The 14,942-nt window shown below is 46.3% G+C and overlaps 1 protein-coding gene across 1 annotated transcript in view; it reads left to right on the top strand.

Annotated features, from left to right (window-relative positions):
- Positions 1-14,942, top strand: part of ttbk1a (tau tubulin kinase 1a) — a gene marked incomplete at both ends in the record, with an annotated part of 52,220 nt that overhangs the window by 22,475 nt on the left and 14,803 nt on the right. The window contains 4 exons of the mRNA XM_084164338.1: positions 3,743-3,971; positions 4,331-4,512; positions 4,885-5,219; positions 5,575-5,738. Of these exons, the coding sequence (XP_084020464.1) occupies positions 3,743-3,971; positions 4,331-4,512; positions 4,885-5,219; positions 5,575-5,738 (910 nt within the window). The remainder of the gene's footprint in view (positions 1-3,742; positions 3,972-4,330; positions 4,513-4,884; positions 5,220-5,574; positions 5,739-14,942) is intronic.

The raw sequence follows: 14,942 nt of genomic DNA, 5'->3' as shown, positions 1-14,942 counted from the left end.
CTGGACTAGAAACCGGTGGAGCGGACTACTCTGGTTCCGGAATGGATCCGCTGACCGGGGCTGGATTGGGCACCGGTGGAGCGGACTGCTCTGGCTCCGGAGTGGAGCAGCTGACCGGTGCTGCACCGGTGGAACGGGCACGGGCCGTGCCGGACTGGGAACACGCACCACTGGCTTGGTGCGAGGAGCAGGCACGGGCCGGGCCGGACTGGGAACACGCACCACTGGTCTGGTGCAAGGAGCAGGCACGGGCCGGGCCGGACTGGGAACACGCACCACTGGCTTGGTGCGGGGAGCAGGTACGGGGCGTACCGGGCTGGCGACATGCACCACTGGTTTGGTGCGAGGAGCAGGGACGGGCCGTACTGGACTGGGAACGCGCACCACTGGTTTGGTGCGAGGAGCAGGGACGGGCCGTACTGGACTGGGAACGCGCACCACTGGTTTGGTGCGGGGAGCAGGTACGGGGCGTACCGGGCTGGCGACACGCACCACTGGTTTGGTGCGAGGAGCAGGGACGGGCCGTACTGGACTGGGAACACGCACCACTGGCTTGGTGCGGGGAGCAGGTACGGGGCGTACCGGGCTGGCGACAAGCACCACTGGTTTGGTGCGAGGAGCAGGAACGGGCCGTACTGGACTGGGAACACGCACCACTGGCTTGGTGCGTGGAGCAGGAACGGGCCTGGGCCGAACTGGGAACACGCACCACTGGCTTGGTGCGGGGAGCAGGTACGGGGCGTACCGGACTGGATACACACACAACTGGTTTGGTGCAGGGAGCAGGCACGGGCCGTACCGGACTGGGAACACGCACCACTGGCTTGGTGCGAGGAGCAGGCACGAGGCGTACTGGACTGGGAACCGGCGCTGGAGGTCTACGACTGTACCAGTCCTTTACTCTCCGCGCCCAGTCCTCCTCCAGTGAGGACTCCTCCCTGAGCCCCCACGAGTGCAGTGGTCGGGGCTCTTCTCTATCGATTCCCGCCACCCTTTTAGCCCCCCCCCCCAAAAAAAAAATGTGGGGGGCTGTCTCGCGGGCTTCCTCCTCGGCCGATGCCTTCTGTGTTCCTCTCCTGCCTGGGCCTCCTCCTTCGCCCAGGGTCCTTTTCCTGCCAAAATCTCCTCCCATGTCCAAAAACTCTTCCCCACCTGTGTCCAGGGTGTCTGCTGCTCCTGGGCACGCTGCTTGGTCCGTTTTTGGTGGGATCTTCTGTCACGATCGTTGAGAGACGGGTCAGACCAAGGTGCAGCGTGGTATGCGAACATGTTTATTAAACTCAATAAACATAAAAACAAACCAACGTAACGTGAAGTCCAAGGCTATACACAATACAAGCCTAACACAGGAACAAGATCCCACAAACATAGTAGGCAACTGGGCTACCTAAGTATGATCCCCAATCAGAGACAACGAGCGACAGCTGTCTCTGATTGGGAATCACACCCGGCCAAACATAGAAATACAATACCTAGAATGTAAATATATAAATAATAACATAGAACTTCCACACCCTGACTCAACTAACGAGAGTTCTATACGTCAGGGCGTGACAATTATAAACACCAAGTGTACTTGATAAATAGTGAAAATCTGCACAAAAGTAATAATGGCATTGTAATGAACATAAGTGTCGATATGACAGCAGTAAGAAATTGTCAATTACCAATATGTCAGATACCATGGCGAATTTGTTTCCAGGCATCGCATTCTAGTTTCTTTATCATCAAAACGGATGTAACGCATGATTTCTCTGAAGCAATTCCATGGGGCGTAAACATGGGTGGGCCTGGGTGGACACAGGCCCACCCACTGGGGTGCCAGGCCCTGCCAAGCCCACCTAATCAGATTGAGCAAAAACAAAAAGGAGTATTATAAAAAAAAATACTCCTCAGCACCCACCCCTGCCCATCCAAATTTCAGCAGGCCCACCCACCAGCGAATTTCTGGCTACCCCACCATCTGAGTCATTTTCATTCAGATCTAGTAGCAGTGCTTACGCAGCATGTGCATCCATTCGTCTTAGTCTTCTTGCCATTGTAAATTACGCACGCTCTCACTGTGTACTCCAAGTAGGCCAGAGTAGACTGATGAGACTGCTTGGATTTGGTGGACTGATATAGGGTACATACCATTTTCAGATTATAATTAGAATATACCATTACAATAGAATGGCCCGCCCTGTTCTTCATTCACAATTGGTAATTACATAATTATGCATAGTTCACTTCCCTTCACTCATCAACTCACCCATTCTCCCCCTTTCTCCCTATCATAATTTACCTAATTTATTTAATCTGATGGTATAAGTGTGAAATTAGTTTTGGTATAGTTTAGGTTCAATTTCGAGACAGTTATCGGGGTGATTATCAACTGGGCACGCCACCTTCCACTGTCGGGAGAAGGAGGGGCAACAGGGAAAACCATTCAAAAAATATGATGCCCTCGTAAAACGGGTTATAACTCCAGTTCTGTTTGTGATATTAACATTCTAACAACGGCAGTGTGTTATATAGACTTATTTAGGACAAGTGAAGGACGGAGGGGGGCATGGCTTTAAAAATGGCAGCGTAATAAAAAAAGTATATTAATCAGCAGTCAAAATTACTGCTTTAGCAGTTCTAGTGTTAACAGGGACAGTGCCCATTAATCAACATTTCAGTGTTCACATCAATGTAAATGTGCCAGCTGAATTGCCCTCCCTTGAGGCGTGCCCATGTGAATCTGCCAATAGAGGCAGTCTTGGCAGATTCACATTTTGTAGTTGTTGATTTTTGTAAGCAGAACATTTCCCCATTGTGTATGAAGATGTCATATTTCTGCGTCTTCCTTTAATCCTAGAGTCTTTTTCACCAGTTGGCTGTCTTTGACCCTTGACATTTACAGTATCAATACACAAGGGATTGGTACAATATATTAGATCCTGAATGTTCCACAACGTTATAAAATAGGGTGCAGTCACAGTGCTCTATTTTTAATCTCAGTCTTTTATACATCTTTCGTGGGAGCTATTGTTTGACTCACTCACCCAAATGTATCCTTTTGAAGTTATCTCTCGCTCGCTCTCTCTCTCTCTCTCTCTGATGACTGTCTTGTTTGAAGCTCTTTACTGTTCAGCCCGCCTAGACACACACACACTTTCAGACACACACACACACACTACACACAGCTGCATGACTTCCCTGCGAACACAACATCCTTATCTCTGGAGACATCATTAGTGCCCATAGGCCTCTGGTCAAAAGTAGTGCACTATGTAAGGAATAGGGCAAATGAACAGAGAGCGATAACAGATTTTGTGTCCATCAGTATTGCTGTCACACCTCGAGACTACTGCTACACTGCTACACTGCTCATCCAAACCCTTTGAAATGGATGATATTGAATTCTAAACTAGGCTGTAAAAGGCATTTGATATACCAGTTTACAATTAATGTCTCACTGAATAAATAAATATGTAAATAGATGTTTACTGAACATTGAGGGTTGCCTGTAAAAAGTGCATTAAGTAAGTGCATGCATAATTCAGGAAATGCAAAGAAAAAAAAAATAGGAGTAGGGCTGGAACAAAAACCTGCACGCCCAGTGGACATATATTCACATATAGGTGTTATATACATGTGTTATATACATTTATATACATTATTACATACATTATGTACATCATTGGGCCACCGCTGCTCTTAATCAACTGATTTAACCTGAACCCATCCCCCCACTCCCACCCATTTTCTCCCCCAGAGCCCTCAACACCCCGGTGCCCGGAGACCTCCAGAGGGAGAACACGGAGAACGTGCTACAGGACGAGCACCTCAGCGACCAGGAGAACGCCCCTCCGGCCCTGCCCCCTGGTGGGAGCCGCCAGGGGGGCGAGGGCGGAGGAGGTGGCGGTGGCCAGACACCCGCCAGGGGCGAGGGATGGGAGGACACCGACTTCAACCGCAACAAACTCAGGATCAGCCTGGGCAAGGTGGGTAGGGGGGAGGGGGAGGAATGAGGGGAAGGAGAACACAACATTTTACTGTATGGCCTGGTCTCACCACAATGGCCCGTAGATGGATGAATGGCCTTGATGTAGATGTTGTTCTAGCGTAGCTTATACTGTTTGTTGATACAGTATGTTTAGTATGAAAAATATAGGCTGGTTGGCTGGGTAGAGGATGATAGACGGACAGACAGATACACAGACAGAGATAGACATCCAGACAGACGATGTGTACACTAGACAGAAGGCCTACCCTTTGAACTGGTGGTAATAGACACACTTTAGAATGAATTACTGTCTCTCCTTTCCCGTCTCTTCCCCTCCTCTCCCCTCTGTGTCTGCAGGGGGCCCAGGAGGGGGATGAACCCAGCAGAGGGGCCTGTCCCATGTCTCCGTGCCGGGCAGGAGGGGCCCCCGAGTCCCCCAGTGGCCAGGTGCGCTCCCTCCGGTACCGCCGCATCAACAGCCCCGAGTCAGACCGTATGTCGGCCGCTGATGCGAGGGGCATCGACGGCTACTGCCAAAGGTGACCACTACAAACCAGCTATAGTATTAATTACAGACCTGTACTAGCTTTTAGTATAGTAGTATTTAAGTATAGTAGTTAACCAGAAAGTACATTTGTACTAAAATACATTTAGTATTGTACTTAGCTACATTCAAGTCTCTTGGGCGTTCCAGGAAAGTCCCTTTGGTTAGGGTCTGTGAAACTGCTATAAGCCTATATATTGTAGCCCTCCACTTTATAACATGCTTCAATGCTCAATGTGTGTGTTCTTTTGTTTGTGTGTGTGTGCGTTCATTTGTTCGTGCATGCTTGTGTGTCTATGTGCACTTGTACGTTCTCGTGCTTGTACCTGTGTGTGTGTGTGTATGTGTACATATCTGTGTGCCACAGTATCAGGTCCCGCATGGACATCCTGGGCTCGCCCTCGCGCCACCTGTACTCGTCCCAACCGGCCATGATGCTGTCTGTGGACGCCGGCCTGCAGCGCGGGCGGCACGGCGAGGGCTCGGTGGCGTCCGTGGACCAGGAAGCCCACAGTAACGCCTTTATCAGATCGGTGCCGCTGGCAGAGGAGGAAGACTTTGATAGCAAGGAGTGGGTGATCATCGACAAGGAGACGGAGCTGAGGGACTTCCAGCCCACCACGTCGGGCACCACCGATGAGGAGCCTGAGGAGCTGAGGCCCCTGGAGGAGGGAGAGGAGAGGAGGAGGCTTCGGGGAGGAGGTGTGCCTGGAGGTTTTATGTACATTCAATGATGTGCAATTTCAGTCAGTTCAATTCTGTTCTATTCTATTCAGTTCGACTTTGTTAAGTTCTATTCAGTTCTGTTGTATTCAGTTCTGTTCTATTCTGTACAAGTTGTGTTGACGATGCTGCTCATCTCTCCTCTGACATTAAAATATTGTTTGACGTTTGACTTAAACCGGCAAAAGCTTTTCACACTATTGAGCAGAACCAAACCATTTGTACTGAGCTGACCTGGTTATGAAAATGTAATATTCAAGCCATCACAGTTTGGTTCGGGTTGGCATGATAGTGTGAAAAGGGTACTAGATTCCTAACCAATCCTTTGTTCTAGGGGCGGAGATGGTGGTGCGGCCCAAGACGACCCACACGACCAACAGCAGCCGGGGCATGCTCACGCTCACCGAGGAGGAAGCCTCCAGACGAAGTGGGGGAAGCCCCGCCATGTCGCCCTGTCACTCACTCCCGTCGGGCCGTCCCATTGGACCCCAAAGACCGGTAAGAGACCGGGCCGACCTATCGGTGGAAGGAGGCTTCTCTCCTTGCATGTTCATGGGAGTCGGCTCAGAGCTGGGTCGCCTGCTGCACAGTGCAACTGATCTTTAGATGATATGGATGAGACCCACCTAAGCGGTGGGTGTTGTTGTTGATCTATCCAGATTATGTAAAGATGAGCAGTTCGGTGCCCCCTCTGGTCGGGATGTCCATTAACATGCAGTGCTAAACCTGGGGGTAGGGTTAAGCCTAGGGTTGCAAAATTCTGATAACTCTCCCAAAATTACCAGTTTCTCCAGAAATCTCAGTTGGAAGATTCCCAGATTTCCTGCTTATTTCTTTCTAATTCCAGGAATCTTTCTGGGAAACCTTGGAATTTTGCAACCCTAGAATTTTGCAAGCCAGTGGGAAGTGAATACCTTGGCGGGGAGCAACCATTATTAACGCAGCCATTTTAGTGTCATTCACACTGTCATTGGTGTGACATAGCCTAATGCCAGTGTAAAGAGAGAAAAAGTGCCTTTTTCTGTGTCAGTAGGCCCAAATTGTTCCTTTCCATGACTTTTGGTTTTAACCATTGTATTTGTAATGCTAAGGTATGAATGGGAGACGTGGCTTGGCTAACTGCGTATACCACCATCAGATCAGATGTAGCATTACATATTATAATTATTGAACAGTTTATGCTTTTGGGGTGAGATGGTGGCATGAGTAGGGTCAATTTGACAGTTTCTCCCCCCCCCAATGTATTTCTACAATATTTTCTCAATAGATTTCTCAATTAGTCCACAAGAGCATTTTCTCATAGTGCAGTTCTGGCAAATGCCCGATGGGCTGGTCCATACACCTGGCAGATTCCTGTTCCCAGTACGTCCCTGTATTCGGGTTTACATTTGTCAGGGTTGCACTGCATTTGATGCCCTCGTTATTACACACTGACTGATGAAACAAAATATACGCATACATGATGACACATATCCCACCGCTGCCACCAAATGTGATTAAGCTGGCCGTTACCTCATACACAAAATAAAATATGGGGACTGATCAAGTTTTTTTAGGTGAAATATAGAGGAAATTCAGCAATTCTTGGAGAGAAATTGAAGTTGATAAAATGTTTATTTATTGTTAAAACCAGTGCGTTTCAGCCCGTAGCTTCCATAAGGGTTTCAGTTCTTTAGGGGTCTTTTAGGTGAGAATGTTCTGTCATTCTCAGTATGAAAACGTGCAATCATACACATATTTTGCCCAACAGTGATATATTTATTTATTTTTTGTCACATGTTACACTTTAAACTCAGAAATACAGTTTTCTAGACAAATATAGTGTCAAGAAACAGGCATTTAAGTATGAACCAAATACACATCCATGAGCATTCCAAAGAGATTCATAAATGCTTTGAGCTTTTGAAAACAATCACTTGTTGGCATATAGCACAGGTGTCAAACATACGGCCCACAGGCCAGATCCGGCCTGCAAGGAGGTCCAATCCGGCCCGCGGGTGGTAATGGAACTACATTTATAAATGTTCTTGACTGTGTCCAGCTCACTAATAATCATCTAATTGAAAGCTAGACAGTCAGGGAGCATCGAAAAGTACCAAAATGATGGATAGAGGACTATGTTTTGAGTTTGACACCCCTGGTTGAATGAAGATCATGATGAGTTGATTATTGGAAACAGGTATGTTAGTGCTAAGTTGGGGAAAACGCCTACACATCCAGTAGCTCCCTAGAGTTGGAGAACCCTGATTACATAACAAACTGTGCATGCTGAAAATAAAAGATAACGTGTGAATGTTTATGCAATGATTATGAACGTGTCATCAATTGCTTACTAAGTGCTACTGTATATGTCTAGTGGGAGGCCCACACACATACTGTAAGGACAGTAACAGTTTTTTTTATTCCCCTGCGCCCAACACTAGAGGGTGCCACAACTCATCCCTGTGCTCAAAACATCCTAACACAGAGCAGAGTATGTACACTATATATACAAATGCATGTGGACACCCCTTCAAATTAGTGGATTTGGCTATTTCAGCCACACCCATTGGTGACAGGTGGATAAAATCGAGCACATAGCCATGCAATCACCATAGACAAACATTGGCAGTAGAATGGCCTTACTGAAGAGCTCAGTGACTTTCAATGTGGCACCGTCATAAGATGCCACCTTTCCAACAAGTCAGTTCGTCAAATTTCTGCCCTGCTAGAGCTGCCCCGGTCAAGTGTAAGTGCTGTTATTGTGAAGTGGAAACGTTTAGGAGCAACAACAGCTCAGCCACGAAGTGGTAGGCCACACAAGCTCACAGAACGGGACCGCCGAGTGCTGAAGTGCGTAGCACGTAAAAATCAACTGTCCTCGGTTGCAACAATCACTACTGAGTTCCAAATTGCCCCTGGAAGCAACGTCACCACAAGAACTGTTCGTTCAGAGCAGCCGCACACAAGCCTAAGATCACCATGCGCAATGCCAAGTATGGGCTGGAGTGGTGTAAAGCTCGCCGCCATTGGACTCTGGAAACACGTTCTCTGGAGTGACGGATCACGCTTCACCATCTGGCAGGCCCCTTAGTTCCAGTGAAGGGAAATCTTAACGCTACAGCATACAATTACTTTCTAGACATTTCTGTGCTTTCAACTCTGTGGCAACAGTTTGTGGAAGGGCTTTTCCTGTTTCAGCATGACAATGCCCCCGTGCACAAAGCGAGGTCCATACAGAAATGGTTTGTCGAGATCGGTGTGGAAGAACTTGACTGGCCTGCACAGAGCCCTGACCTCAACCCCATCGAACACCTTTGGGATGAATTGGAATGCCAAACTGCCAGCCAGGCCTAATCGCCCAACATCAGTGCCTGACCTCACTAATGCTCTTGTGGCTGAATGGAGGCAAGTCCCTGCAGCAATGTTCCAACATCTAGTGGAAAGCCTTCCCAGAAGAGTGGAGGCTGTTATAGCAGCAAAGGGGGGACCAACTTCATATTAATGCCCATGATTTTGGAATGAGATGTCCACATACTTTTGGTAATGTAGTGTATTTCTCTATGAGTTTAGGGTGAGAAATAACTCCCAGATCATTTGAAAGGTTTGAACAGAAAATGTGATCCAGCTCATATGAATGAAACAATGGTGCTCAATGATAAAGCACAACAGAAAAAAAGGACCTGACTAACAAGAATGTCAGTCATTAGTCACTGAGATGTGGTTTCAAATCCAGTTAGTTCAGATTATGCAATTGATTAATTGAAAGGTCCTTTATTGAAACAATAGTGTAGTTGGGTCGTTCCACAAAATATATTGTGCACCAATATTGGATTTTAAAAGCCTTTTATAGAGCAAAAACCAAGCCATTAGGTTGAAGGAATTGTCCTTAGAGCTCCAAGACAGGATTGTGTCGAGGCACAGATCTGGGGAAGGGTACCAAAAAATGTCTGCAGCATTGAAGGTCCCCAAGAACACAGTGGCCTCCATCATTCTTAAATGGAAGAAGTTTGGAACCACCAAGACTCTTCCTAGAGCTGGCCGCCTGGCCTTGGTCAGGGAGGTGACCAAGAACCCGATAGTCACTCTCACAGAGCTCTAGAGTTCCTCTGTGGAGATGGGAGAACCTTCCAGAAGGACAACCATCTCTGCAGCACCACCATTCAAGCCTTTATGGTAGAGTGGCTAGACGGAAGCCACTCCTCAGTAAAAGGCACATGACAGCCCACTTGGAGCTTGCCAAAAGGCACCTAAAGACTCTCTGGTCTGATGTAACCAAGATTGAACACTTTGACCTGAATGCCAAGCGTCACGTCTGGAGGAAAACTGGCACCATCCCTACAGTGAAGCATGGTGGTGGCAGCATCATGCTGTGGGGATGTTTTTCAGCGGCAGGGACTGGGAAACTAGTCAGGATCAAGGGAAAGATGAACGGAGCAAAGTACAGAGAGATCCTTGATGAAAACCTGCTCCAGAGCACTCAGGACGTCAGACTGGGGAGAAGGTTCACCTTCAAACATGATAATGACCCTTAGCACACAGCCAAGACAACGCAGGAGTGGCTTCGGGACAAGTCTCTGAATGTCCTTGAGTGGTCCAGCCAGAGCCCGGACTTGAACCCGATCTAACATCTCTGGAGAGACCTGAAAATATCTGTGCAGCGACGCTCCCCATCCAACCCGACAGAGCTTCAGAGGATCTGCAGAGAAGAATGGGAGAAACTCCCCAAATACAGTTGTGCCACGCACCTGTATTTTTTTTGTTACTTTTTACCCCCCTTTCTCCCTAATTTCGTGATATCCAGTTGGTAGTTACTGTCTTGTCCCATCGCTGCAACTCCCGTACGGAACCTCCGAAACGCGACCCCACCAAGCCGCACTGCTTCTTGACATAATGCTCACTTAACCCGGAAGCCAGCCGCATCAACACCGTACAGCTCAAAATTAAATCAAATCAAATCAAATTTTATTGGTCACATGCGCCGAATACAACAGGTGCAGACATTACAGTGAAATGCTTACTTACAGCCCTTAACCAACAGTGCATTTATTTTAAACAAAAAAAGTAAGAATAAAACAACAACAAAAAAAGTGTTGAGAAAAAAAGAGCAGAAGTAAAATAAAGTGACAGTAGGGAGGCTATATATACAGGGGGGTACCGTTGCAGAGTCAATGTGCGGGGGCACCGGCTAGTTGAGGTAGTTGAGGTAATATGTACATGTGGGTAGAGTTAAAGTGACTATGCATAAATACTTAACAGAGTAGCAGCAGCGTAAAAAGGATGGGGTGGGGGGGCAGTGCAAATAGTCCGGGTAGCCATGATTAGCTGTTCAGGAGTCTTATGGCTTGGGGGTAGAAGCTGTTGAGAAGTCTTTTGGACCTAGACTTGGCACTCCGGTACCGCTTGCCGTGCGGTAGCAGAGAGAACAGTCTATGACTAGGGTGGCCGGCGACCGAAGTCAGCGTGAATGCTCCCGGCTGCCACAAGGCGTCGCTAGGGCGCGATGGGACAAGGACATCCCAGCTGGCCAAATGCTCTCATAACCTGGACGACGCTGGGCCAATTATGCGCCGCCTCTTGGGTCTCCCGGTCGAGGCCGGCTGCGACACAGCCCGGGATCGAACACGGATCTGTAGTGACGCCTTTAGCACTGCTCAGTTTTTTTTTTTTAATAAATTAGCAAAAATGTCTAAAAAACTGTTTTTGCTTTGTCATTATGGGGTATTGTGTGTAGATCGATGACGTGGAAAAAAACGATTTAATACATTTTAGAGTAAGGCTCTTTTTTATTAAGTTGAACATTACAAATTTGGTTTTCTGGTTAAAGCGCATCTTTGTCATGGTGACATCAACAACCCTGGGAAAAATGCAGCCTATTTAGGTTTTGTTGAACCAACATCAGATTACAACCAGATGTAAAAATGTAATAAAAACCTGACCATAATGTCTCAAAAGACTTAAGTCTGATGTCTTTTCAACCAATTATACCCACTGCAATCTCTTCAATTGGAATAAAAAGACATCAACTAGCTCAGATCATATCAAACCTGATTTAAAGCTAATTTCCTGCAATTCTACACATTTTGCCATGGGGCAGACAGAAACATTTGCAGTTTTATAACAAATGTAATTATATTCTATACATTTTGCCATGAGGCTGAGAGAACATTTTCCAGTTTTAAAGGTAATTTTCTGCAATTCTACACATTTTGCCATGGTTTAGGATGTGTTTATATACTATCTGGGGGGGGGGGGGGGGGGGGCTGACATCCAGGGGGCCCCCAACTGACGTGTTCATAAAATGCTATCTGGGGGGCCCCAACCGACGTGTTCATATGTTTTTTTTGGGGGGGGGGGCCCAGGGCATGTGCCCTGCATGCCCGTTCGGTAATCCGGCCCTGGGAAAGGCACCATCATTTGGTTGTTATCTGGTCAGATGATTTCAACTATTTAAAGACATTAAAAAGATGTCTAAAAACATTTATAATCAGAACACAACTTAACGTCAACCAGTTTTTCCCACTGGCTTAGATTACAATTTAATATTGTTGACCTTGTTGCCCTGCCTAAAAACCTTTGAACAAGAAATCTTACAGATTGTTTCATTAATACACATTACCCACCATCCATGTACCACTAGGGTCCTTTAGCACTGCATCAATTAGAAACCAGTCCTGAAGCACTCTTGTATTATGCAGGTCTGCGTACCATCTGATCAAGTTTACATTCTATGTCTATTTAACCTTCAACAGGTTTTGTATGTGTCTTTTTCTGACTGTTACAGTATTTCCATGAAATATTTTAAAGAATATGTTTTGCACAGGAGTTTGGTACAAATAAAAACCTGCATACACAAGGGGCCTTCAAAACCACAAGGCCAGTTCACCCATTCCCTGTGCCAATTGTATTTCCTTGTCATGGATTACTGTAAAAGATTTTCTTACCTCACCAATCACGTTTTCCAGCCTTATTTGTGATTTCACCGCAAGTGCCTAGTACGGCAGGCCTCGCTATCGCAAACATGATCAAGGACCCTCGTTTTATTTGCCTTGCGACCTCTTCCTTGACATAACTGATGCATTTGCTCAACCTATCACTTAAAAGTACAGTATGTCAAGTTGCACTCACCTGAGGAGAAAAGCGAGGGGTGCCATGGGAACAACAAGCGAAGAAATAAAGTGGTGTTTTGGGGTAAGCACAGTTTAGGATAGTCCTTACTTCTGTTGTTTTTTTCTTAATTAGTTTCTGTTCCGAACTCCTTTTTTTGTTGAGCCATATTTATCCCGTTTTTCTTCGTCGTGTGTTTGTGTTTCGTGTGCTTGATGACACCATCTATATTTTGTGTTATTCATTTAGCATTTTCCAATGGTGTAATGAACTTTGATCGTGTCCAGGCATTTTCCCAGGTTCAATGTATTTACATATTAGAAGAACATGTGCAGTACTTGTATGTTTTTTAACGGTATTGTTGGGGAATGTGTGCACTGTGCCTCGATTATGAGATAGACGGAAACCTACTGTCATTTGCTTCCAATCTGGCAACCCACTTAAGTGTTTTGTAGAATACTGTCTTCTATCATTTTAACATACTGTAACGCCTCTGCTGTAATGGCAACCCTAGCGACAACCATAGAGAGTCTTCCTCTCCCTGTTTCTCTCTGGACTACATCAGAGAACCCTTATAGCATGCACACAGGGAAGGAGAGATGTATGACAAGATATGTTCCAATACTCTATATGGATCCCTTTCCTTGTCTCCTTCTTTTCCCTCTTATCAACTGACCTGAAAGGTACTGGATAGTTGAGAGCCCAAGCCTATAACTCTCAACTATATAATCCTTTTAGATCACTGGTGAGGAAGGGTAAGAAGAGAAGGAAATGAAGCCGTTTCAGTAGTATTGGGACGTGGTCCAATACTAGTCTATAGTCTGTTAGCATGACCTGGTTGTCCCTCCCCCCTTCCATCCTAATGCCCCTCCTTCTGTTTTCTGATTGGTCTCTTCTGCAGCTGGAGGATGACAGGCACCACCCGAGGCCCAATCAGCTGCGGAGGCTGGCCTCCTACGTCTTCTCATCATCCACGCTGGAGACGGAGCAGTACCCGCACCCCGGAGGGTCCTTCATCCAGCGGAGCCGCTCGGCCGAGAGCAGCCCCGCCCACATGAACGCTTCCACGCACAGGCGCCACGCTCCCCTGCAGTGCCCGGGCAGCCCGCGGAGCAGGCACTCGGTCCTGAACGTGTCACGCACGCAAATCCAGCAATTGCTGGCCAAGCTCATGAATAAGAACGCGAGCTGAGGGAGGGGCACTCTGCATGCTAAAATGCATTAGCGTATACTCGTACACACCCATTATGTACATACACAGGGACATACTCATGTACACACACGCAGTTTGTAACCCAAAGAGCCATATTTTGGCGGGTTGGTTAGAACACAAACACATGCACGCTTGCACACACATACACACGTTCTCTCTTTCAGACACACGCAAACATGCTGAACTAAAACACATAGTTCAAACAACTCACTTTAATGTAACTCACTTTTAAAAAGTGAATAGGAAGAGAAGAAAGGTGCTGACGGCAAAACATTTTTCACGCAGTAAACTCTTTAAAGCCTGCTCCTTGCAAAGTCAGAGTTGCACGTGCCACAAAAATGTACACAATTTGAGTAAAAACTGGTGGAAGTGTAAACTTGAGGTTTCTTCATCATTTAATGGTGCCGTGAGGAGGAGGAGTCACAAAAGTCAACTACATTGCGTTCTTCTTTTTCCATTCATGCTGAAGGCTTGAGGGATTGTCGTCGAATGCAGGTCATGTCGTCGATGCGTACGTAAAGGAATTCAGTAACGCTTTCGGTAACACTTTACTTAAAGGGGCAATCTGTAGTTCAAACAATAACAAATTGGAGACCCCACCACTGTTTTGGTAAACAGCTGAGGGATGGGGATGGAGAACTATTCTTGAATTCATAGACAGAGCTATGGATGCAAGGAATGAAGATCCATGATATACAACTTTTTTTGATGCCGTTTAACAATTACATTGTTTACAAACAATGGAGTAAACCAAGCTTATATTTTGGCTTCTGATGGGTTACGACAGTTGAGCTAAGTTCATGAGGCATTTCTAAGGTATATTCTTTAAGAATCAATGGGAATATATTAAAATGGATGTACCAATAATGCGGGTATAATGCATTATGATGAGGTTATAACCCAATGTAAGTCATTATAAAGGCTCATACATGCATATAACAAGTAATACATCTTTATACCTGCAAGCGTTAAGTTAAGTGTTACCACACTTTCCTTAAATAATATTTCCTCATATCACTGTCATGATAATGACATACAGATGTCATAAGCAGTTACGGCCTCTAATGATAGCTGACTTTAAGCAGTCGTAACAGAAACTGTGACTTAGGTACATGCTAGGCCAGCTACTTTATCAATGATGTCATAACAATGTAGAGTCATAAGTTATCCTTATCATGCTCCTGACACTGTTACGAGGGTCTTGTGACAGAGCATTAGAATTCAATTATTCCCCAGAGCAGGCATGTGATGCTGGGGTGCTACTATCAGTGCTCTGCAGTCTTCACGCTGATCTTGTATAGCTTGGTCCCAGATCTGTTTGTGCCGTCTTGCCAACACTTATGGTCATTGTCACGTCCATAACCATAACAATGACCATAGGAGTTGGCAAGACAGCATAAACA

Source organism: Coregonus lavaretus, assembly GCF_964263955.1.
Source record: "Coregonus lavaretus genome assembly, chromosome: 6".
Classification (NCBI taxonomy): Eukaryota; Metazoa; Chordata; class Actinopteri; order Salmoniformes; family Salmonidae; genus Coregonus; species Coregonus lavaretus.
The sequence above is the reverse complement of the archived record's forward strand: the minus strand, read 5'-3'. Positions and strand labels throughout refer to the sequence as shown.